Source organism: Falco rusticolus, chromosome 6 (genome assembly GCF_015220075.1).
Source record: "Falco rusticolus isolate bFalRus1 chromosome 6, bFalRus1.pri, whole genome shotgun sequence".
Classification (NCBI taxonomy): Eukaryota; Metazoa; Chordata; class Aves; order Falconiformes; family Falconidae; genus Falco; species Falco rusticolus.
The window spans coordinates 5,330,784-5,357,581 of NC_051192.1; the positions used below are offsets into that span (position 1 = coordinate 5,330,784).

Consider the following 26,798-nt stretch of genomic DNA (forward strand, 5'->3'; position numbering starts at 1 on the left):
AGTTTCACTGAAGGCAAAGGGAAATACGTGACTGACTTAAGATGCTCACACACTTCACCTGTTATACTGCTGGCTAACCCTCTTAAAAAAATTATTTTCACAGAATCTTGTAAAAGCATTGCATGTGTATCTATTGACTTCTCTTTGGCTGACTCATTTAATTGCTTGCTTCCAAAGTCTCTGCCTGAAGCCCTTGTAAATAAGAGTTTGCAGATGTGTCTCAAGCTGCTGCCTCCCAAAAAAATTTCAGCTCTTGTTACTGAAGAAATAAAGAGAAAATAAAGGCTATCTTTTACTGTTTTTCACTATAAAAATTAAATGGACGTCAAATTTTGTGGACTCTTAAAAGAGTGACATACCTAAAGCAAAGGACACCTGGAGATGTACTGGCTGATAAAGATTAAAATCTACAACCACTGTTGAAATAGAGGAGGAATTATTTTTGATGGATTTTATTTTTTCAGAAAGAGAAAACTTCCAGTGGTACTAACAATTTGTATCAATATTTTCAAGTCCTAAAAACTGGACTTTTCAGCAGTGAGAAATATTATTAGAAGATTGCCTTTTTTTGTCAATAAATGCAAATATAAGAATATTTTTCTTTTTGGATTTGTAGTTATTTGTCAGCAAAATGAATTGTTATGTGTGAGGGGCAAACACAATTGCATTACTGTGATCTTAGCGGCCCTGCAGTGTGTTTGTGTTGTCTTAGTCATCACAGAGGCAAAGTTCAGGCTGTGAACTGATTTTTTTTTTTATTTTGTGTGTAGGGCTTGATGGTCTTTGCTCTATGTATGAAGCACTAGCCCATCGTATACGTGGTCATTGCTGATAATACTCTCCAGTAACCCAAGTGTGCAGAAACAGTGGAGTCACTAAAGAATGCTTTGTTTTCGCTTGTTACAGTTGGCTATTCCTGCTATCTCAGTAAATTTAAAGAAGAGTTGAGTTGTGTTTTGGCCACAGTACAAATGAAAGTTTTAAGGTAAATCAATAGCATTCCCTCAGCTGAAACTATCATACTGTCCAGTGCCTCTAAAACATTCATAAAAGCACTGAAGTACCTGCAGATGCCTGGAAGCAGATGCCTGGCTAATGTTTCTTGCTTGTTGGAAGGTGTGTTACTTAACCTCTTGCATGTATATGTAAGGCTGGAAAATTACAAACTTCAGTAGCACCTCTGCAGCTTTTTTTAAAAGCATCTGGATAAACCCAAGCTGTATCCTTCAACTGCAGGTGTAGGTGTACGTTTTAGAGGAGCATCAATGCCTGTAAAAACTGCAGTTGTTTCAGTGCAGCAATGAGTTTATGCCTGCTTTGGAACCCTGTTATACTGCTGGAGTGCTTTAGAGAAATGGAGGTTGGGATGAGAATCGGGCCCTTAATGTTCCCATGAGGGTGAGCACAGCTGTTGCAGCTGTTTGTGTCAGTGTAACTTCTGTGGTCTAACTTTGGGGCAGAGTTTGCCAAGGATTTCTTTCTGCAGCAATGCCACATCCAGTGCTGCCTGGCCTTGGGTTCTCACCTGGGCTGCTACAACTGTTCACACAGCAGTTGAGGGGCTTAGGTCAGAAAACTTGATTCAGGTGAAAAATAACTGAGGATGAAACTTTTTTCCTTCCTTCTTAGTACTGGTCTACGCTCTAATGTAATGTGTTGCGTAGTTTTGGTAAGGTAAGGAAAGCTGTGGTGAGGGCACAGAAACAAGAGTGTGAGCTGGGCTGGCACTGCCTCTGAAAAAAACAGTTGTTGAACTAGAGTCCTAAAAACAAATGGAGTAAGGTTCCCTCAAGTCATAAAAATCATGGTAATTTTTGAGTTTTATTTCCCATAATCTGTGGTATCTTCCAGACTGAACTACAGTCAGCACACAGCTTTACCCAAGACTGGGAAATCACTTGGGTACAGTGCTGATGTGAGGTATAAAATAGGGATGAGCGACTATAAATTTTCACATCATGCTGGAGCTCTCATCTCTTAAAACCTCCCCTAGACCTTGATGAGGTGTCTCGGGGTTTTGGCACCCCATGTGTGTGAAGCGGATGAAGGAATGGAAGTCATGTATGATTTGACTGTTTAACCAAATTTTGTGGAAGAAGGCATGTAACTTCATCTTAACTTCATAAAAATGCACCTGACCTGAGTGCATACTTAGTATAGCTGCTGTTTCTGTAGCTTCTAAGTTGCATGTGGTCCTTCTGTGTGACACTCCTAGAAAATATTAATATATTACTTTACAACGGATACAAGAGTGGTTGAGCTTGTGCCCTTTATGATGGTTTTGGGGAGCCTGCTGCTTTTCCTGCTGTGACCTTGAAGAGACTGGGTTGTCTGGACAGTGTATTTGCTTAAAGACAGATTTGTGGGTCCTTACAAGCAGGGGGACAAGGATTGGCTGGAGATGATGGAGGCAGCTTTTAAGGGCGGTGTACAAAGTCCAAGAGATCAAACTTTCCACTGTGTCTGTGTCTGGCCAGGTGCTTGGGCTGGTACCCCACTTGTTACAGGGAGAGCCCACAAATTCTGGAGGGACAGCAGTTACCAGCCCTGGCAGCCAAAGGAGGCATTTCTAAAAGCAGCTACCTACCTCATCGTAGGCAAAAACTGGAATTATTCATAGGTACAAAGCCTGCAGCTGTCTGTCATGTTCATTTTAGCACTGAGTTGAAGCTTTCTTGACCTATGTTCAGTGTCATTAAAAGCAAATCCCTCAAATCCAAGAATTGTTTGGAAAGGCTTCTGTAATGCTAGGGCAGTGTGTATAGACATGTTCTCATGCCTGCCCCGATTGTATGGATTTGGTTGTTGTAGGAGCTGCTGGACTCCCGCACTTCCACTGATTTGTCACAGTCTACAAATCCTGGAGTTTCTTAACCCTGTGAGGAGTAGAAATGACTTAAAGAAAATAATTGCGTGTATTTACTGTGAATACATTACGCACAATTTTATTACATTTCTATTAAAATAAGTTGAGATGCATTTTGCTTTATTTACACTGTTTTCAGGCTGTTTTCCTTTTGCCTAAATGAAACCCTTTTGATGCTCTTGCTTGTCTGGCTGGCTGTAAACCAGGTATTTAAACAAAAATAAAGAGTTGCCAGTTTTGCCAGCTGGGGATGAGAACCCGGCTGGTGATATGCGGGTTCGGGAGGCAGTTAATCCAGCTTTTATGCTTTTTTATGATTTTATGTAAAAAGAGGTTAAAAATCACATTTGGCTCTTTCTTTGTACCACTGTTTTGTTGCTGTTGTGGGAATGCAGCAAAAGGTTGCTCATACTTTTTATTATTATTAGGTAAAGTCCTGCATAAATTAGGTAAAGCCCCAGATACAGTTTGCATTAGTGATTGGCCATGTGATTTGCCTTGTTCAGAGAATGATACGTTTTATCTTCCAGTTGCCTTCTTTTATAAATCACACATGCAAACCACACCTCAACTTCCTGTAAAAAGAATCTACTGCTGCCTTGCAATTTTGTGTATTTTACTAGCTTCAAAAAAAGGAGTAGGTAACTGTACAGATAGGAGAAATAGTAACAGTGCTAATAGATACAGTAGAAAAATGTATAATGCTTTTATTCTGTGGCAGAAGAATGGTGATTTCAAGACAATTGTTACCGATTTCGTGCACAGTTTTTCAGCAAATAGCTTGCAATATGCTCAAATTCATAAACCATTTAATCGGTTTTAAAATGCGGGAGTTATTTTAGTTAGTTTTGTCATATGTACTTATTCAGATAATTTTTTGTATTATACACTTTCTAAAATTTCACCCTCTGTTTGGAAATATCAATGATGTAATGAGGCAGTTTGTTTTGGCACAGTTGTAAATAGTATGTGTTAATGTGTTAATATTTATGATTTTAAATCTTATATACACAAGAGTTTTTTTTAATATACTTCTTTTCATCATGCTTCTACTAATAATCCTTAAGGACAGTGAAAACAAGGAATACGAATACATTAATTACTTTGGGATTGTCAAAATTGCCATGCTGGATCAGACTGCATTTTGTTTTTGCTAATAGCATGTACCAGATACTTCAGAGCAGGCTCTGATTTACTGGGGGAGAAAAAGGAGAGGCAGATAAACACGCTTGACACCCCTTGTTAGGAGTGGTTAGGGTCGTGCATGTGTTCTGTGATGTGGTCTGGCCCCTTCGTGTCCCCAGATGGATGAGGACTGACAATATCTGCCCTTGCTTCAGAGGAAATTATTGGAAGTCATCTTACACTTTTTAGACAATCACAAGATAATGTACTCATGGAGTAAGGTTATTTCTGATCTGTTAGAGGTTACCATATTTGTTAAAGCCTGAAGGCTTTACTACACATCACCAGATTTTCACTACTATATATAGTCTAAATGACTTACAGTCCACTTACATCCTTACAGTTTGAATCTGGGTGAGCTCTTTGGGGTGGTGATTGCATGTGTCTTTGCAAAAACTATTTTGTTTCCTGTGGATCAGTTGTGGGTTGTTTCTTTTTTAATCAGTCATATGTGCTGCGTTTCAGAATCTGCCTTTTAGTGGTACAGAAACAATTATTGATAAATAATAATTTAATTATTTGTAAATATATTCCAACTATTAGTTGCATTTCTTTGAACTTTCTGTTTATTATTTAAGTCTAATTTAATATTATAAGGTTTTTGCCTCTTTAATAGATCTTTCTGCAACAAATACTGGCAATTTGGTACATACAGTTGTATTGCCTTCTGTATTACAATTTATTAACTTCTAGCTGTCGCATCTTTTTTGAATGAAAGTGTATGATCTTCTAAAAATTCACAGAAATTGGAATTATATATGTATATATTCAGTAGCCTTCCATTTCCTTATTGCTTATGGTTTCATTATGGATGTAGGCTGCTATGTTGTCTCCATTTCTACAGTTTATTATGAAGGTGTGTTAAGGTCAAGACACACTGCTTAGACTCCTTATTCTAATTCTCTGGGGCTGCTGGGAGAAGGGCTGTGGGAGTAGGTTGTTCTTAGGTATACAACATTGGAAGTATTAGGTTAACAAGTTATATAAATTTCACCGTATTTCTGTGATCATACAGTATCATAGAAACATATTTCTTTGCATGAGCACAGTTCAGGTATTTGGACTATTTCATGGAACGTAATGGAACTGTCAGGAGAAACGCCTTGAGGACTTTTAATACAAAAAAGGCTCTTAAAGAAGCTAAGCTTGTCTTAGTAAGATTAAGGTGTTTCTAAATTTGAGGCATTATTCTTACAGGTGGGATCAAGGAGAGAGGAAGTGATTGAGCAAGGAGAAGCCTTATTTCTTCCCGCAGAAGGATGCTCTAACCAAGGCAGTAGTGCCCATAGATAGTGTCTCTTCCTAAAGCTGCCTACGTTATAAATGGAGTGGTGGAGGGCATAGGAAAGGGGGAAATGCAGTCCTGATCATTTTCAGCAGGTCATTCTCAGCTTTTTTATTTTGCTTTTAGCTGTACGGTGCCCAGTATGCCTGGAATTTCTGTGAGCTCAGGGATGTGACTCAGTATGCAGTTGAATCTATTGAGCCAGGTTCTGGGAATCCTTGTAGCACACTGAAAATAAAGTCTTGGAAACATTCACATAGACATGCAACAAAGAGATTGAAGTGATCATGTCTTACAGCTGGTTTTGGTTTCTGTCTTAGGTGTTGGAAGATAATGACTATGGTCGTGCAGTGGACTGGTGGGGATTAGGAGTTGTCATGTATGAAATGATGTGTGGAAGATTACCGTTCTACAACCAAGATCATGAGAAACTATTTGAACTGATACTAATGGAGGACATAAAATTTCCTCGAACTCTGTCTGCAGATGCAAAATCATTACTATCAGGCCTACTGATAAAGGATCCAAATAAGCGGTAAGTGAGATTACTTGGCTATACAGGCGTAATAAGTACTGTAATTATACAAGGTAATGTAGAAATAGGCTGGTGGTGTCTGGTCTTCCTGGCCAGAGGACCTGTCAGTCACAGGAAAGGGCTATATGCAACCATACAATCTCAGATTTGCACTTTTTCAATACAGCAGTGGTACATAAAGTGAGTTTAACAAGCAGAAGGGGAAAAAGCATATGGAAGAGAACATTTTTTTAATCATTCACAGCAGACACAGGGATCTTTTCAGGTTTAGATTGTGTACTGGAATAAAGGGAAAGCTCTCAATTGTTTTTTAGAGTGTTAACCCTGAGTTGGCTCTAGGGTCTTATGGGGGGGTACTACAGCACTTTTTTTTGGAAGTGATCATGCCCGGAGACATGTATAGATGGCCACAGCTAAATCTTATTAGGGCATGTAAATAAATCACATATTAGACCATGTAAACTAGTAACTCCTTAAAGAATACATCTTCAAAGTTAAATTTAAATACAGTAGTTTGAAAGCAAGTATCACCCAGCTGCTGTCTGTGCCCTTTTGTGGTGGGCTTTTCCCTCTCGGATTGTTGCCTAGGAGAGAGGGACATTTTCCGGTAGTGTCAAGTCCTCTGTGTTTCTAAACCAAACCTCTGTCTTTGTAAATCAGTGAGATTTGTCTGTAGGTTCCCTCTTTTCCTTAATCTCTCTGTTATTCTGGTGAGTCTCTTGGCATGTTTTAAGGCTGCAGGCATTCTTCTCTCTGTCTGTCTGTCTCTCTTCTCTAGTCCTCCTTCATCTTCAGTCTGTTTTCCAGAAGTTTTCAGTAGTGGGCATTGCTCACTGGCACTCAGGGAAGGGCTGGTTGCTGTGTCTCTCTGAAGGATTTGTGGGCACACAGCCAAGTGCAACAGCCAGGACAACACAAGTGGTCAGCCTTTCTGATGCTGCCCAGCAATGCCCACGTAACTGAATTCACTGCGTGCAGTAAAAGCAAACTGTGACCAACTAGACAAATACATGGAGAATAAAGTGAAAATTCGTTCCTGTAGCATCCTCTGCTGCATTTTACTCTCCAAACAATCTGACCCATCAAATCTATTAAACTTTAGAATTTCTTGTAATTAATCTTTGCAGAGAGTAGTGTTTCTTACAGACTTAGGTTTACAAGCTTATTCATATTCAAGTTCTGGTGATCGCTAATGCGAAATAGGGTGGGAGCGCAGAGATTAACTGCAACTCAACTTTTCCCTGAGCAACTGGATGGGAAAATACTGAGAGAAGTCGAGGCTGCAGGCTAACTGTGATGCTTTGCAGAGATGTAGAGAATTTTACAGTGAGTAGTTGAGAAACAAAGAGGAATACAGCTTGGAAATGAGAATTAACTGTACACCCAGTTACTGCATAGTCCAGAATAAAGATTTTTGTAATTTGTCAGCCAGGGTAGTACCAATACAGATCTTTTTCTTGGTTGTGAGAATTAGTGCTCCTTACAATAAATGCTTTAGAGAGGAAATTATCTTACTGAAAAGGTTGCTTTTAAAATTTCTCTTTATATTTTTAGCAGTTCCTTTTAATGAAAGAAACTGCTTGTACCACTTTGCTTGTCAATGTTTAACATGTATGGGCTGCTTGTTCAGTTAAGATTAGCTTTTTTCTGTTGCAGCTTCTTTCTGTTAGACCAGTAGGATAGCCAGTCTCAGGAAGAAGTTAGATGAGGGCTGAGCAGTCCTGAAAGTCCACGTGCTGTTGAAACAAGCAGAGGTTCCCTTCACTGGGTGTGTAGTTCTTTCTCTACCAACAGCAGCAGCTCAAGGCAGCTCACTAAACTTCTTGAGTCAAATCTGACTTGCTAATGCAACAAAAACGGCCAGTTCTTCCTCATTTTCTCATTGTGGAGTTAGTTTTCTTCCAGGTTAGTGAGCTGACTCGGCTCGCAGTCATCAGTGAGAATGATGCTGTGGATGGGAGAGCGGAGAGGTATGGGCAGGGGTAGGACCCTCCTCTTGGCAGCAGTGACCACTTCCGTGAGCTCAAATCACCTTGGGCAAGTTCACCCAAAATAGGTGGAATTCACGTCCTAAGATGATTTGCCAGACAGTCTGGCTTTGGCAAGCTATGGGCCACAGTGAATAGTGTGGTTATTTACAATGGCCTACAATTTATTAATTTATACTAATTGGCTCAGATTGAGTCTATTTTATTGTAATTGGTTAATTGTTACAGCACCCAGATGCAACAGCAGTGAACACTGTATAAAAAAGATGTGTGAGTCATTACTGATTCAGTGCCTGGCACCTCCTTGGCAAAATTTTATGTCAGCATTGGTTGGTTGGTTTTGGTTTTTAATAGTGCCAGAATGTTACTTTGTCTTTCAAGAAAGCTAAACTTAAATGTGTTTTTAAAGTGAATGAATTATTCAAAAAGCTCATTGACAGTAATGAACATTGTAGTTGGAATAATCAAACAGAATAGACCATGGCATGGATACTTCTGCTATCACATTTTCTCTCAAGATCACCTGTATTCGTATTAAGCAGGTGAGAATTGTTCCTACATAGTCAAAAACAAATGGTCACTTTTCCAACCACTACAATAATGTAATCTCCCTTTAAGAGTAATGCTTGTTTAATAAGATCTTCTTCCCACTCTCTTTAGGCTTGGTGGAGGCCCAGATGATGCAAAAGAAATCATGCGCCATAGTTTCTTTGCTGGAGTAAACTGGCAAGATGTATACGATAAAAAGGTATGTCTTTATATGCCATTGAATAATCTGGCTTCTGCAAGGTGGGTTCTACTGATAGTTATGGGACTGCTGCCACTGAAGTTAATCATGGTTTTCTTTGCAGCTTTTAGTGTTAATACAAATGAATGATTATTCTGAACTAGGTGTCCTTACTTAATCTTTTTTCAGTAACAGTTTGTCAGTGGACCAAAAATAAATTTTGCAAACCAACCTAAGCTCTGCAAAGGTTTTTTTTTCTTCAATTACGTAAATGTCCAAATCTTTTCCTTGCCTTTTTTCTTCCTGGGCCTTCAAGAGAAAAGCAGGTGTATGGCCCAAGATAATGTGAGAAAATGTAATGGAAGTTTATCCTGAATTGTCTTATTGTTATTTCTGCCTTTTATTGAAAAGGGTTTTTTTATGGAAATAGGCAAATGAAGTGATGGGAAGGGACTCATAATAAAAAACTACTTTCTGATTGTTTGTGTTTAAGTAGAAGTCTTTTTCAAACTTACTTTTTTAAAGAGATGGCTAAGAAAATTAAAATAGCATTAAAACACTGAGCCAAAACATCTTGTGGAGAAAGCAACTACTGGGAATTCAATTGGAACAGTTTTCTCTAAACTCAGTCCTGTTCCTGTAATGATCAACACTTTGGGGATGATTTTAGGAAATGAGTTTATCTTACTCAGTAGTGAAACTCAATTTGACTTCAGTTGTTTTACATACAGAAGCTGATTTTTATCTCAGTACTTGTGTAAGAATTTACTTGTTGCTATAAACCCTTTCTATTTTGATAAAGTTGTCTTTTTCCCCCAACTGTTTTACATTGTTAATCTGCCAGTTGAGCTGCGTAATTTTAAAAGATAGCTTTTTCTCCTTTTTTTGCTTTGTTCAAATAAAAGGAAAATGGAAGACATACGAATGAGCAGAATATGTTTATGCTACAATGTCAATGATACAAACTGTTTTTTCAGTTGTTGTTGAACTGGAATTTTAAAAATGTGTGGTTGTTGGTGTGGTACTTCTCTTGACAAATACCAAAATTGAAATAAGAGCCTGTATATGATGATACAAAATATGGTACTCTGAAGTTACTTGATAAAAGTGTGATTTTTCCCTGGCAGTATCATGAGGTTCCAAGAAACTCTACAATAAATAATCAGAGCAAGTACATTAATCAGGTTACTTTATGAGCTCGACCACTGGTTGGTTATGTAAGGACTCTGTAGGAAAGCACTTTGAGGATAAAATCTAAAAATACTAGTTGAGGACCTTTCTGGAGTTTGGAAAAACCCACTAAAATCAGTTGGATTGCAATGTGCTAGGAGTGGGTGAGAAACAAAAATCTGTTACATTACTCTTTCTCTGTTGAAAAAGATTTCTTAGTTATTTTACATTAGAAATAGAGGTCTCTATTCCAGACTGTGTTCAACATCATACTTAGTTAAGAAAATATACTCTTAATTTATAAGCATCTGTTTAAGTCTTGCCAAATCAACATGGGAAATTTCTTTCAGTCAAGATCTTAATCTGAGCTGTTAAAATAAAAGGAGGTGTTTTGCAGTGGGGTGTGTGTATGTGTGTGTGTATATATATATATATATAAAATTTATACAAACATACTTAGAGAAATGTAAAATATAGAAATTCGGGTATTTTGCTTTTATGCTCATGGAGGTGGGTATGGCTTATTGGAGTATTATAACTGGGGAAATTGTAGTCATTTCTTGTTTACTCTGTTGACTGTGGCTTTGAATAACTACATTTACCAGTAAAAAATAACTGAATTTCCTCAGTTGAACAGTTAACTTCAAGGATCACAGGAATTGCTTTTGTGCGGTATTGGCACACAGTGTGTTCTTTATGGAAAAATAACTAAAAAAAAATAACTTTTGACAGTGTGTTTTTCTGTTTAATTAAAAAATAGTTTTGTTCCTATTACAAAGCCATTTGTCTGGTTGGTTAAAATATCCAGTTGTTCCTTCTGCACACACAATCTTATCAGTTGTGAAGCATGCAGAGTGTAAGACTGTGCTCTGAAATGCAAACTTCAAACATAATCATAAGGTTAAATGAACTTTCGCTGAGTATGTTTATTAGAACACTTATATGAATATTTTTAGAGGGTTTAGTATTCTAAAGTCAGGAGGAATGTGCATCAAACAAATTTGATTTTCAAATAGATTTATTCTATGCTTGCTTCTGTTGCTGTTTATTATTAGCAGTATAGTCCTCAGCAGTAGGGTCACTTGATAAAATTGATAGTTGATATAATTATTTGCATAGTAAAAATATTTCACAGTATTCTTGCTTGAGGTTTATGCACCATGAAACTGTCATTTTCTGGCTGCATTTCAAGAGTGTGTTTCGGTTAGAAATGAAAGAAGAACTAAAGTTCACATTCAGAGTAATGGAAACCAAAAAATCATGTGTATTCCGAGTCGTTACTGGGGGATAGTTTTGTGCATGTGCACGCTATGCTCCTGTGCTACTTATTTTATCATTTTCACTAGAGATTAAGTACATCGGTACTTACTCAGTTATCACTTCACTGGTGTGGTTAGAGACAGAATTATGTATCTGCAAACTTAGAGTTTCGTGGAACAAACAGTAGCTCTGTCAGGTCAAATGAATCCAAATGGTCAAACGGAATTATTAGCTCTCTGATACTGCTAACTAGTTAAACTGATTTGGTACTACACAACGATAATAAAATGTTGTATGGCACACTGGAGCAGAGAAGGTCGTTGCCTTTAAATGAAAAATGTATAGTAGTTAGCATTTGTGACCAGATGTATTTATTTTTGGCAGAAAAACCATGAGGGCATATGAAAGAGAGCAGCCTGTGCCAGGTTCTTCCTGTGATCATCTCAGCCCTGATGAGTTTTTATCTCTGTGCCTGAGTATGAGAAATTGAATAGTTTGGCAAACTCCAAAGACTTCAAAAGCCCATATACTTGTAAATAAAATATTTGTTTTATTTTTAGCTACAATCAGGAAGCTTTTTGAAATTTCTCTGTTCCTCATTTAAGAATTGTTTTAGTATATTTATTTTTTTGGGTTGGTTGCAGAAATAATCTTAAGTGGTCAGATATTCTGTCTGGGGTCTTTCACTGAACAAAACCCACATGGGCATTAATTTAAAGGTAGGAATTTGGGTATGTCTTTAGGCTTGCAGCTTGGAGCACTCAGGTAGCCTCATAGCTAAGGAGATCCAGACATTTTCGCAAAGACTGGGTTTCCTCCGGCATGTAACATGGATGAAAGAAGATGGAAACCGTATGGGAATTTGGGCTGAGATACGTGTATCTTCTGATTTCTGGTAATACCTTCAGCTGTTCCTGAAGCAGATCAGGGAGTGCTAACAAATTTATTTGTTAGTACTGGGAAGGGAGTAGGGGCGAGTGGCAGTGGGTAAAGCTGGGGGGTGTGACTGCTGCAGGAGCAGCACTTGCGAAGGCACCTACCTTGGTGTGGAGGCGATGGCTTTCGGCATGAAGTCTGACCGCTCCAAGGAGCAGTTCCTTACCCTTCAGCTTTGACTACCTGTGTTTACTTAAGACACAGTAGCAGATGATAAAATTGCACAATTGATGCTCTGGGTTCAGGCCTGGCAAAATCTGCAATATGACTATAATCTTAAATGCATGTTTAAGTACTTTTGTGTATCAGATTTTAAGGGAAAGGGCAGAAGGGAAATAGGAAAACACCAACATCTGGCTGTAGGCTGTTGCTATTTGAGTCGTACTATTTTTGTACAGTTATCTGCAGTGCAACAAATCCTGTAGAAGTGACCCCCGTTACTTGCTTTTGTGTTGTTGCTATGCAAAGTACTAAAAAGATCTGAAAATGACTAACCGGTCTGATCTTTTTATTGTGTTTCCAGCAATACTTTAAACTATACGGGCAGCCCTAGTGGTGATTACCACTCCTTCCCCTGGCTGCCTTGAATGTACAGGGAGGAAAATATACATAATTGTGTCTGGTTCTTAAACTTAATTCGTTGCTGTAGTCCTGGGGGTTGTGGTTTCTCTCTGTCTGTTGTGTCAGCATTGTATCACTGGGAAAACAGAGTTTGTCTGTGGGCAAACCCCCTCGCAGAAGCATGTGTGTCTTTCCAACGCTGAAATCCCAGCTCTTCTCCCCCTGCCTAGGACCACCGGGCGCAGTGCCCTAGCAGTGTCCACGGGGTATTTCCAGCTCCCGGCCATGCTGCGGCTGCTGGCTGGGCATGCCCGCTTCTTGTCCGGGGATGGGGAAGAACCAGTCCCTACATGAATGCTTACCGAACAGCTTGAACCTCAGCTCAAATTACTGTCTTTCCATCAGTGGAAAATCTAGTTTTGGCGGGATGGATGGGGGATGTCTCTTTTCAATTCAGTAAACTAGATTAAGTAGTTCTGTGGGAAGTGTCTATGTGCCTGGCCTTTTCTCCATCATGGTGCCATTGCGGAGCCATTTGAAATTTATTAGGGAAGGACATGCAGACTGACAGAGTGCATAATGTCATCAGCTCCCATTTCCTTTGGTAACTGAGCTAGGATCAGAAAAAGGATAGAAAAATTATTGCTAGGGAAGGAAAAATCAGTATTTTAAAGGACTTTTCATGGTTTAACCACAGCTGGCAACTAAGTACCACACAGCCGCAGGACTTAGATATTTTTAATTAAAATACTGTTGTTGATGATCTAGTGTTGAAAGGCTGAACTAAGGTTTTGTGTTGTTAGCATCTCTGCATGATTTTTAGGGTCAGTAAGCATTTGTTTTGACGGGAGCTTAAAAGATGTACAAATGAAGGAACATGTATTAACAGATACAGATCACAGAAATATAAAATTTTGAGACAAGCTTTGCTACTGTCCTTTCAGAATGCTTTATGGTATTTTGTAAGTTAATGACGTTCAGGTCGTGCAAATACTGTTTACTTGGACTATCATTTAGTAAGTTAGCTAGTTTGTTAGTCCAGGTACTTTTGGGTTTTTTTGAGTTGGACATATTTTCAGCCCTTCCCGCTGAGCATGCTTGTGATGAAACACAAAGGTGTATTTCAGTGATATGACCCCATTCTCTTCTCACAGTGTCATTTATTTTTTCCACCATTCTGATTTGGCTAATCTGTCTCTTCTGTTTGATTCTTGAAGATAACAACTTTGCAGCTTTGGTTCTCAGGAAAGTTTAGTGTAGATGAAAGTTTGATTTCTGGACATCAAATCATGAACACTTGATTACCAATACTTAATTAACTTTCATAGTCAGAAAGAACGGTAACATTTGACACAGGTTTTGACATATGTCAGACTTGAATAATAAACTAGATGGAAATTGCTGAAATACAGCATGATGACAGTTCAAGGCGTTATTGAAATACCTGTTGTGTACTTAACTTTCATAATAAATTTTCAAAATACATAAGCTGTGAGAAAAGCAGAATCCATCTCATACATTGTAATTTATTAATAAAGAAGCAGCATATATATTGAGGTGTGGCAGTGATATTTTTTTTTTTTTAATTGGACAACTTGAAAAGTCATACTGAAGTTGAACCATAAGTAAGATTCAAATAGTTATTTCTTATGAATAAAACCTGAATATGAACAACAGTGCTCACTTTTTTTTGTATTTATATGATAGGTAAAGAATTAGTGTGTTTGGCAGTTTTGAGATTATAATCTATTTCTATCATTTATGTAAATGTGTAATTCAGTGGGGGTGGTGTATAGCTTCTCTTATTCCTTTCACACTTATCTCAGGGTACTATTCAGCTGCAGTCTGTTGGTGGATGAGATTCTTACGGTAGTGTTAATTTTGACTTCATTGGAAAGAAAATTCACTTTAAAAGGAGAAGGAAGATCAGAGTGCTGTTCTTAAGCATCATGTTTTTCATTTGGCAAATCGAATGCATCACAGTTACTTTGAAGTAGTTTTAGCCACTTCCTATACAACAGCAAGACAAATTATTCCTGTCAGGTTATCTTTTGAGCAAATAACGTTATATATTTTGTCTCTTACTCGAAGTATTTGTGTAGTTGTTCAGTAAGGTGTAGTACAGAGCCTGTCTGTTCATCTCTGTGTGGCTGTAATGGTCAGGTACTGTACCTGCCCCTTTCCTTCCCCTGAGAGATGGGGGGCAGGTTTCCCAGGTCTTGATCTGTGGAAAAACCATGGTGTTTCTCACACGCTGCTCTCGATGGATGCCAAATAGAAATGCCATTCACTGCAGATAATAAAGACACTAAGAATGTGATATTGCTTCTGCTGTCATTTCTAACATCAAGCCTTGGAAATCACTGGGGCAGATTCAGCTTGACAGATGGATGTGAAATTGGATTTTTGTCTTGAACATCAACTCTTATAGTCACTTAACTCACACTGAGTTTAGACTTTAATTTCTTTATTTGTACACACGCATACATATCTATGTGTATGTGTGTGTGTAATACATAAATGCCGAAGATCCGTAGTTCTGTGCAGTCTCCTGTCTGGTTCGAGTGCGTTCTGCCTGAATTTGCACAGACTGCTCGAGGAGGAAAGTCATCTCGTACTAGAGCTTGGCAGCCAGGACCAAAGAGTGTGATTCTCTTGCAGACAAACAAGGGCTGTGGTTAACAAAAGCTCCTCTCACTCCTGGACACAGGTTGCTGGGTGTGCCTCGTACTGCTCACATCGCTCTGGCTTTTCAGGTCAGAAGTGGGGAGAAGTTGTGGTGAGGTTGGCTGGATGCCATTTCCTTGTGGCACGTGACGTCTTCACGTTGTGATTGTCACAGCTGTAGTTAATGTTGGGTGGTTTGGTTTTTTGTCATTAAACCTCAGCTTCAGTCTCCTGTGGGACATAGGAAGAAGCTTCTCAGTTCTTATTCAGGCTCCGTGTCAATCTAAGCCGTTTTCTCTGCAGCAGTTGTGCCTTATTTGTCTTCCTAGGTGTTTCATTACAGCTGAAATTTGTGGAGATTTTACTTCGTGTTTTAAAATAAAATCTGACAGAAATCTGAACAAAGGTGAGACCCCTCCAGAAAGATGATTACCAAGTTTCTGTAGCATGGCCTGGCACATTGGTGACACAGCTTACAAAACCTGTTGTGACTGGTTCTGTCCCCGGCCTTCTGAATGTGACGCTGAAGCACTGTGTCCCTCTGCGTACGCTTGTGTGTGCTGGTTGTACCGTACTTTGTGCTTCTGCGTTGTCTGAAAAGTGGTTGGGAAAGGATTTCTTACTGCATCTTTCATTTGCTTCCGGAGGTGATGCCCGAGCTCTGTGTGCCGGTTCCGTATTTCTTGACAAGAATTATTTTAGAGGTTCTCCCATTAGAACTGGGGGAGTATCTTGCAAATATCCCAACAATTACAGGAAGGTCAGAGGAAGAATTTACTTGGCGGAGGGGGAGGTGTGCCTTTGGTGGCAGATCAGGAGTCTGGAGTGGGATGTCCACAAGACTCCATTCACAGTTGGTTTGGTGTAGGTGGGGTAGAGCAGATTGAAAGGATCCCCAGGGCTGGCTGGCCTCACAGCTGTGCCAGTGGAAATTGATATTGAGGGAAGGAGGCAAAGAGTATGGAAAGAATTGAGAAACCTTCCTGCTGCTCTCTGTTGAGTTGTATCTGTGCGTCTTAAATCTCAGCTACTGTTTCCTCTTTTCCATAGGCTGTAGGGGATGGCTGGCGCATGCAAGGGTATAGCTCGTATAAATGCCAGCGTAAGCTGTTGTGCAGAGCCACACGATTGCATGGTTTGGTTTTGCAGTCACTGAAGTTTCCAACTGCCTTTAATGTCCAGGATATGAGAGGTACTACTGTAAGATGGATGAATCCTAAAGCACTAGTGGCATAAATTTGCATCGGGTTCATCCCTTCTGGCTACAGCCTGGAGTTCCGTGTGTTTTGCTAGTTTCACTCCCCCAGACAGCTAAACTTTTGCCATAACTGGAAATTTCATCAGCTGCCTTACTGGATATTATTGATAAAGAGTCTTTTATTAACCCTAGCTACAGAGCATTGAATTGGAGCCCCAACTTCCTCCCATCACATGTGATTGATGAGTTTTGTTTTAATGGTGCTTTTCATTGAAATTATTATTGTAATTATTTGTTCCTTATGAGTTATTTAGTACTGTGCTTCTTTTCCTAATATACAGTTTTCAAAATTTTTTCTTAACAATTAGTAGTTCAGATAGATGGAAAGAACAAGGGGATGATCTAAAGTCATAGTGAGGCCTGTTCATTTCAGTGGACAAATAAAAAGGGGGTGGGAAAAAAGCCCTGATTAAACCAGGAATTAGCCAGTAAGTTTTTGAAGGAAGAAACTTGTCAACTAATGCATTATCTTTTTCCTCTCTGGATGCAGATCCATGCATTGCTATCTATTATGATCTTACCCTACCCTCCTTTTTGTTTTTCATTAACTACTTTGACCTAAATCACAGTTGTTGAAGACTGCAGTGTTTTCTCCTTCTCTTCACATAGTACTTGTAGCATGAAAGGTCTCTTGTTTACTTCATAGCAAGAGTGGTTTGTTCTTCTGGTGATGTGTGTAGCGCCATTGGAAAGACATTGTTTCTTGTCCTTGGCCCAAGAAACAAGAAAATTTCTCTTAAGCTTGTCTTTCATATGAAAAGTTTTAATTCTTGTGAAATGGCTTTTTCTGTTTCTGATCTGGAAGAACAATCCCAGTTGGGGAAATAGTAGATTTATTATAAACCTATTATCTAATGTTTTTTTTTTTCATCATGAGTTTATCTGATGTTTACTTCAGTTGCTAGAGAACTGTGAAAGTGTCTTTTAAAAGGATGTGCATTGGTGGTCACTTGGCCTTGAGTAGAGTATGTTACCTGGCTTCATGTAATCTTTCTGGGTTTTTATTTTTTTTATTTTTTTATTTTTTTTACTTTTTGAGTATTCGCTGAGACAGAAAACTGAGAAAAACAGTGACATGGGATGTTCCACTGGAGTAACTCTGTGCTTAGGAATTGTGTGATTGCTTTACTGGAGGGACATACAACTTTGGAAATATATTTTAACAGTGCGGAATTGATTTGGATGGCCCGGATGCATACAGAAATAATATTCATAAAAGTGCATAAAAGTACAATAAAAAATAATATTTTTAAACAATGGATGAAATTAGATTTATACCTGGAAGATTCTTCTGTTTGCTGCTTAAGCATTTATCCTACAATCCCCAAAACCTTTACATCAAATACCCCTCTGCTGTTTGCATGTTTTCTGTTCAGGAAAATGTAAGGGAAAACTGAATGTACTTTGTGAAAGTATTAATCAGATTTATTGTACTGTTTAAGTATATGCAAGTGATAGATTTATTTTTGCTTAACAGTTGCTTGCACTGTTACTGAACATTTGGATCAGACAAAGTAGAGCTCTAGTATGTGATAAAAAGAACAAACATACCGTTGCAGGGAGAAAAAGAGTCAAATTGTTGAATGAAGGGTGATGCTGAAGGACTTCTAAGTGTATCCTGGGAGGGATGGCAGCAGAATCTGGTCCTACATCAAAAGAACTACCCAGCATTGTGGTGGTTCTCTTATTGCAAAGTACAGTGAAGGTATCTTGCTCCAGCTAACATGACTTTCACATTACCAGCTGTCAGTGTAATATGTCCTGTGTGAGAGGGAAAACGTGAAAAGAACTGGGTGGCCGTTTTCAGCCTGGATTTGGAAACAATGGGAGTTTGCGTGTGCATTCGTAATGGTGATATAAAAATGGAGAGAGGTTTTACGTGAGTGTATGCACCTATGCGTACTTTTGTTTAGCTTTTTTTGCTGTTGTCTCGCTGTTTAAGTGCCCTCTTTAGGTGCTTTGACACATTTTAATCTTTTATGCCTCATCCTAAGCTGTAAAGGAATGAATTCATGGTAATTTTCTGGATAGAGATCTACTGTGAAGAGTATCTTGTTGAAAACCTTGCTCCTTTGGCTGGTTGTGCAGCACTACACGCTTACACAGCCTAGTCCTCACAGGGCAGCCTAGCTCTTTGGGGTTTTGGATGGCTCTGTCTGTCTATTGTGTAGTGTCCTTTGGTTAGTGCTGGGATCCAGAGCTGATTCTAACATTCACCAGCTCATGCAGACCTTTCCAAGCTATAAAAAAAAACAAAACAAAACAAAACCAAAAATCAAACAAATCAAAACCCCCAAAACCCAAAAAACCCCAACAAAAAAATCCAACCCAAAACCAAACAAAAACAAGTTCTGCATTGAACATAGCAAAATCACAAACATCTTACTACTGTGAAAAATGACGTCAAAAAGAAGAGTTTCTGCAGTGTACCTTGTGTATCATAAATTGTGCCAAGTGCATTGAACTTGGGAGGGGATTTAACAGCAGTTCAGCTTCTTTTGCTGTGGGGTAAATGAACAGATTTAATTGTTTGGTGTTAGTGTTCATGATACGTGGGAAAACCACACGCAAGCTCTGATAATAGCAGTGAACCATAATGTCACCTGGTATATAGAAACGGAGGTCAATACACTATCTTCAGGGTGTGTATTTTAAATTGCATATGAGTTGAGAACACTAAAGGGCTCCAAGATACAACCCAAAACATTGTCGCTGCCCCGCCCCCCCTTTTCCAATAGCATACGTACTAACCTGCTGTAGCGTTTTGGACTGGTGGCATGATGCTCTGTACCGACTATGCCTGCCTTCAAATCTTTGGCCTATAGGCAGTTATTCTGGAGAGAAGGTGGATAGCATGGCTGGTTCAAAAGAGGGGCAGGGAAGTCAGCAAACACTGGTGATCTGCTGCTGGGAAATCCTGCACTGCACCACGAAAGCAGTAGGCAGGATTAGATCCAGCAACTCATATAAGATCAACTGGCCTTTTTTTCAAATCTAACATTTATTTTCACATTCACATAATTTCTTCTCAAGGTAAGTTCACATGGAGGCCTCAACCCTGCAAAAAAACCCCCCAAACCATGGTGCTTACTATGCTTTCTGTATAGTCCTTTTGGCCTTAGCTGTTGATACCACTCAGTTGTGGTGAAGTACCTAGAGGTGCCTTTGCCTGATGCCTATGTGGGTAATTAGAAGAATGGCCTGAGGAGTTTCTAGGTAATTATCTTCATGCAGCTCAATTTATCTGCAAGTTGTGTGAGAGTGATACCTGGAATTTAGCCGTGTTGTGCTAGTAGCTAGATTTGGAGCTAGGTATTTTTAGGATTGACTCTAAAGGCTTCTAGCTCTTAATAGAAGTTAAGAGACTCGTCTGCTTCTCCACAGACCTACTCATTCGATCAGGGGTGTAGGGGAAAAGAAGAACTTATGTGTTTTCCTGATAGTAATTTAGCTGGTTTCAGGTATAGTCATTCATTTTATTTCTTGGTCCCTTTCAGCTTGTACCTCCTTTTAAACCTCAAGTGACATCTGAGACAGACACCAGGTATTTTGATGAAGAATTCACAGCTCAGACTATTACAATAACGCCGCCTGAAAAATGTAAGTCAGAAATTATGCATAACTCAAAAATAATCACTTTATAATAAAGCACTTTGTTGTTTTTTCTGTTTGAACGGAAGAGCTATTCTCACTGTTACTGATAAAAGTGTTCATATGGAAGTGTGTAAGAGTAACTCTCAATGACAGTGTTTTTAAAGAAGGAGTAATTACAAAACTTAAAATATTAGAACATTCTGGGTTGGGGTTTGAGGGTATTTTTGGTGTGGTTTTTTGTTTTGTTTGGGCTTTTATGGGTTTGTTTTGTTTTGTTTTATTTTTAAATAAGACAAAACACCAGCTTCAAATGTTTGCTGGTTGACAGTCAAGGTCCCAGTTCAAGAAGAAGTACTTGGAACATGGACCCTACTTTAAGCATGTGGATATTGCTAGTATGTTGTCTAGGTTTAGTCAGTTAGGTGTATTTTAAAATACTTTGAAGACCAAAAGGAAAAAAAAAAAAACAAACGTGTCTCTTGTGTAGATATCAATTACTTGAAAGTGAAATTTCCTATTGAGTCCTGTGCTTCAGCAGAGCTCTTAAAGAAGTTATTAATATAGATGTAACTGCTGCACTGGGCATTGCACGGAGTTTCTTTGTTGGAGTGAATGTAATTTCACCACAGTTTTTATTTTTGTCGTCTTTATTTTTTGTCATCTGGTACACACACAAGAATCATGATCTGATCAGCCCAGCCAGGGCTTAAGAAGGTCTGGATTAATTTACCAAGCCAGAGCAGTTAAAATCTTGGTGCTGAGTTCTTGAATGATTTTTCTTTTTTAATTGGAGGATGGGGAAGGAGGATCACAAAGGTAGACAATAAAGGCTATAGTTAAGGTTGATTACCCTTTCATAGAGCTAGCTCATTTTTGGTGTTTTAGGATTCCTAGGTTTATCTACAGTTTTCTGTTGGTATGTAGATCTGGAGTATTTTCTGGATTTTGCATTTTTAGTGTTTGAACACAGTCATTTAAGGGCTTTTAAATCTTCCTGCTGTGAAAAAACCCCACCCTTTCTTCTCCCATCTATCATGATAAGAATTTGAAAAGATTTTGCTAAAATTTGGATTACCTTGGAGTCTGTGATTCAGTATCATAAAGTCCTGATCCCTTGAAACTCCAAATATGAAATGAGAATGGCTATTTATCCATCAAAGGTTGAAGCAGTACAAAATATCTCTATGCTACTAAGACTTCAGCTTTAAATTTATTAAATCCAGAGCAAGGGATCAGTACCAATGCAGGGAAACAACCTGCCTACCTGAAGTACATATCTTGGCCTCTGGTAAGCATCTGGCTGCTGCAGCAACTTTAGCATGAGCTGCAACCCCACCCCAATCGTAAGAATAATAAAATGGGGGGTGATGACCAGCAGCAGGGCAGAGATCAGCTGTGATGTGGGAAAGCCCTCCCACAGACCTGGCAGGGCTGCCTCGCCTGAGGCTGTGGTCAGTAGCATCGCCAGCATCACAAAGGTGAATTTTCTCTTGTGCCAGGTAGATCTTTCAGCAAACTGCAGGGGTTCAGGGACCACGTGGGCTTTTGCCTTTTCTGGGTATTGCCACAGGAAATGATTTGTAATTATTTATCTTGTAAAATCTACAAGTAATCGTGTTATCTACAACTTGGTATCACCTCTGCCTGATGTGGGGGGGTTAAAATGGGTTTTAGGGGTGGAAGGTTGGTAACTGTGTATCAAAAGGTTTCTGCTGAGCTAAAGATCTTTTATAGTTACATAAATGGTTTTTATAACATCTAGGCCAGATATTTAAATATCAAAGTTTTGGAAATCATGCTAAGTGAATATTGAAACTATATCTTGTATCTACAGTAATTAAACTGATAGCAAAACAAACAGGCTCTGTACATTAGCCTAATTTAAATTGACAGTGTAAAAGGGAGATTGTATTTGAAGTTACAGAACTGAGAGGCACTGTTGAAGTCAAGCAGCCTCATCACAGCGATTGCCCAAACCTCCATTAACTCTAGTTTTTATATGTAGAATATACAAAGGTACAAACGATGTGTAATTCTGAAAGTTTGCATGTAAATACATCATTAGAATAACAGTTTCAGTAGGAGTCTTTAATAATAAGCACTGTTAAAAAAATCCATGTGAGAATGTAGATCCAAATTCTCAGTTAGGCAACATCTGGTGCCTGGTTTCCATTGGCACTGCAGGAATTTTGTAAATAAAAATATTTATGAATTTGGCTTAGTCCGTGTTTCCTCTGATCCCAGTAAATACTGTAGAAATAAATAGTTTACTAAAAAAATAATATGTAAGAATTGAAACACATAGAACCTGCATGAACTGTTCATTTTGGTTTTCCTTCTAACTCTCTGTTAGAAATGGAGGAATACTTAAATGTAACTATGCTAAGATTATAATTTCCTGAACTCACCTTAAGAAACATGGGAACTGGCTGGTTCAATCAGCAATCGGCTTCTGTGCTACCAGGAGCTGGATGTGCTGGTGTGTTTTAATTAGCCTAGAAGGGGCAGTAATGACTGAAGTTCTGAGGTGATAGTCATAAAGAAACGAACGAACCAAACCACCCTGAAATAAGCGGTGACTTACTGAAAGGATGGGAGCACCATTCTCCTCTACGAGGGTAAGCGTATGTGACTCAAGTCTCCCTTTAACTTGAGCCTTCGACTTCAGCATTGAACCCTGAAAGATGTACTGCATATCAGGTGAATAATAACATTTTGTTGCAAATATAATGACATTTTGAACTTCTCCCTTAATACAGATGATGAGGATGGTATGGACTGCATGGACAATGAGAGGCGGCCGCATTTCCCCCAGTTTTCCTACTCTGCAAGTGGACGAGAATAACTTTTTTGTTCTGCTGCTTCACTGTCATCTTAGGTTTCTCACTGAAAATGATTCCTGAACATCACCACCAGTACTAGATCCTACTTAAGATAGCAGGGGCACCTTCAGAGACCATTCCAAATTGAACAAGTGTCTTTCCCAGACCTACCCAAAATCCAGTTAGGTTTTGCATGAAATACGAGATTTTTCTCTACTACGCTCTCCTGCTGTGGCTGCTGCCCACAGTCTCAGCAGAACAGCAATGTCAAGAAGTTACTAACAGTTTCTTTGAAGGTAGATGACTTGACTTCGGCGTTGTACACCTTGTGCGCAAGCAGTCATCTATTTTCCCTCACAGTGGAGGCTAAACAAAAAACGTGTTGGTCTAGCTTATCTTCTTCCAGAAGGTGAATCAAAATTGTAATTAGTCTGAAAAGACTAGTCTATAACATTTTCTTGCATCTGTTTGTGCTGGTTAGAACGAGGAAACATAGGGGTGGTGATGTACATATGCAAGGTTTTTGTTAGGCATATCATTACTTGAAGCAGGTCTCTGTCATTAACATCTGGCTGGAATTTGTTTGGGAAACGTTTGAGAGAAGGACTTAAACTGTTGATATATATAAATATATATATATATTATTTTTTAATTACTGTTGGATACTACAGAAGAAGCAGAAGGGCTGGGCTCACCCAGCCTGCCACTTAGAACTTCCAGGTTCATGTGCAATCACGGAGAATCGAACATTATACATGCAAGAAATGAAGGCGTAAAAGCAGCAGTTGAAGTTGTTTAGGGGTCTTACAATTTGCACCAGATAACATCTTTCTCATGCTTTTCTTTTTCTTTCATGATATACGTCACCTCTGATGGCTGAAGAATGTAGACAGGCATAATGGTATTGCTTTTCACCAAAATGTGTGCACCAAGGTAAACAGGTGTTTGCCTTACTCGTTTTGATTTTGGGTTTGTGAATTAGCTTCTTCTCCAGGTGTTTCACTCTGAATATTCTCCTTTTTTTCCTTTTTTTGTTGGTTTGGTGGGTTGTTTTTTTTTTGTTTTTTTTTTTTTTTTTTGTTATACTGCAGTAGTATTTATTTTTAGAGATAAGGATTGTATGTGTCATGTTTGCAAATGCTGCTACGTCTTAGATAGAACAGGCTTATAGCAGTTAATTTTGTAATATATGGAAGGACTGTACAAGCTGAAGGGAATGATGCACTTTTCTCCCACGTGGAAATTTTAACACGGCTCTGAAATTGTACATACTGCTTAGAATCAGATTTTTGTGAATGAAATACTGTTTTTTAATTGTTTGGCAATAGAGGTGAGGAATTCCAACCTCATGTGCCAAAGGGTTAAAAAAAAACAGACAAAAAAGCTACGTCTTTGTGCTCCATTGAGGATAAATGTAATGTAAGAGCCTGACAGCACAATAGAAAATTTCGGTTCTGTATGAAGGAATTGCATTTGAACAATGAGACCACAGTGATTACAAGAAAAGCACTTTATTTTAATAAGTAAAAGAGTAAATTTCTGGGATCAGCCGTTCTCGAGAAAGGTTTGCCCTCAACCAAAAGTCTCAGACCCCAGCACGTTACATGTAACTGTGGTACCTGATTGACTGAGTTTAAAACATCGCAAGAAACGCTCCACTGATAGGAAAACGTCTTTCCATTTCCGAAGATCTGTATCTAACAGCACATGTGCATAAACTTTAGCTTTGATCTTCAGCAATGATAATCTTAATAATAAACCCCTTGGTGCTAGGAGTCGGGACACAGCGCAGTGCCGCGATAGCGCGCGCCTGCCCTTGCTAACGACACCTGAAAACCCGGACTCCATGGGATTATCATTGGAAGTATCTCTGCGTTCGGGTCCTGTTAGCTCCCACGAAGACTGTGATATCGCAGAGTGTTACTGGTTGCGTTGTGTGAATGAGTAGCTGAGTCTGAAAGGCGAGATGTTCCTACGCAGATGCCTCAGCCTCTTGACGTGGAACGCCGAGTGCCCCGGCATGAAGCCCACTGCTGGCAGTGCACGTGCTGGGACGGTCAAGGGGTAGACGGGCATTTTAGCAAGGCAGCTAAAGACGCAGACTAATTTAGACAATTTTTTGTGTTTCGTGTTTTATCTTTAGTAACGGATGGATAATCAGTCAGAAATATATCACGATGTATATTTAACTATGTAGGATCTCCTGCTGTCACCTTGTAACACTAAACACGTGTAGAGATTATCCCTCTACGGCAAGAGAGGAGCACAGCAAACGCGTTGCAGGTCTGTTCTGCGCTGGTAGTGTGGAGGTGTCTACACTGACACAGTGAGTGAGTGACTGAAATAACCGAGTACCTAATAGATAGATGGGCATTAATTAGTTCTCTGCAAAGGCCTCGTGCTTAGAGACTAAAACTACGGCGACTCAAAACTCCGTGTTACATGCCTGTGTTTTTTCCCTATGTTTTCAGCTTGTAATAGCAATAAGTTTCTTGACATGAGGCACCTCAAGCTAATGACAACGGGTGCCGCACCTCTGGCCAGCTGTTCCTTGCCTGCAGAAGCAGCCCTGTGGTTAGCTCTCCATCGCGCAGCTAGTTAGAACGCGGTTTGCGGTAAATATTTGTCAGTGAATAATTTGAAAACCTTCTAAGACTTCACTTTGCGTTTGTATTGTCTGCCTTCCAAAACATCACTGATCAAGTTTATGCTACGGAGGGAGCCAGCGGCCGCTGGTGCTGCCGGGGGTTGGCGGGTTCTCTCTCTTACCAGTGTTAGAAACGGGTGAAAGACAAATGGGCAAGCGGTGCCCGGGGAAACTTTTGAAGCTCTTCTTTTGCTGTGCGCGGTTGCGGTTGGATTTGGACAGGAGGCGGTGGCTGGTTACCTTGGCGAGCCTTTTGAGCACAGTACGTTTCAGACCTGAGTCCAGCTTGTACTGCCTTCCATGACATACTATGCCCTCTTGTACTGCAGCCATCTCGGAGGAAATAGGTCATTTCTGTTTGGATTTTGGCAGTTTTGCACACGGCTTCGCTTTTCACACTAATCCATCTTCCAGTACATTCCTGTTGCTTAAAGAACATTTATTCCAGTATTGTTTTACGTTCTTCTTCCATCTTTACTTGCGGCTTCTTAAAGCTGACTGTTCTTGCAGGGGCCATGTGCTTCTCCTAGAGTACAAAAGTAAGGTCTTTCCTTACTAACTGCAGGGTCTATATATTACACCTCAATGTACACACTTTGCTGCTACTGTTTGTACTGTCTACAGTAGAATTTCCTTATCTTGCTCCTGGTAGTGCATTACAGGCAAGCATGAAATGTAAAGTATTTATTTAAATAAAAACCTCTAAATTGGTAATTGAATTACCTCCCTGTAGCTTTAGAGTTTGTGACATTTCTTGACCTTGCTAGTTCTTTCATTAGATCCATGCAAGATCTAGTCATATGGTTAAGGATATTAAGCAGACACGATTATGAACCCAAGAAACCGTATTACTGTTGGTCATACTTAAACTGTTTATTTCCTTAAGTATATGACCCACAAGGATGTGAAATAACTACAAGAAACTGTTTTTGTACACTGTACATCCTTAGTATTTTTACACGTATATGATAGGGATGCACATTATTTTCCTTCGTACAGACAGCTTAAATAAAGCACTATGTCAATCTGCTACTTCTGTGTTTTTTAATGCTAACTTGTTCTGGAGGTTTGTAAATATATATATATATGTTCAAGCTTGCCACAAAGGACGTATTTTTTTATATCTGCACATTACTATTAAATATCTTAGAGGATAAAATTCCTAAGTTGGTCTGTGTCAGAGAAAGAAAAACCGAAATGAGAAGGCTATATTGCAGATTACAAAAGATTTCTCAAGTTTTGGGTTAAATATTTACTTCATATTTTAAAGTAATTTTATATAGGTTAGATGTTTCAA

At 39.1% G+C, this 26,798-nt stretch overlaps 1 protein-coding gene across 3 annotated transcripts in view; it reads left to right on the forward strand.

The window, feature by feature from the left end:
- Positions 1-26,533, forward strand: part of AKT3 (AKT serine/threonine kinase 3) — a 161,951-nt gene extending 135,418 nt beyond the window's left edge. For all 3 annotated transcript variants that reach the window (XM_037393014.1, XM_037393013.1, XM_037393015.1), the window contains 4 exons: positions 5,657-5,871; positions 8,520-8,607; positions 19,936-20,038; positions 22,792-26,533. In XM_037393014.1, the coding sequence (XP_037248911.1) occupies positions 5,657-5,871; positions 8,520-8,607; positions 19,936-20,038; positions 22,792-22,877 (492 nt within the window). In that variant the 3' untranslated portion in view covers positions 22,878-26,533. The remainder of the gene's footprint in view (positions 1-5,656; positions 5,872-8,519; positions 8,608-19,935; positions 20,039-22,791) is intronic.
- Positions 26,534-26,798: the final 265 nt, after the last annotated feature.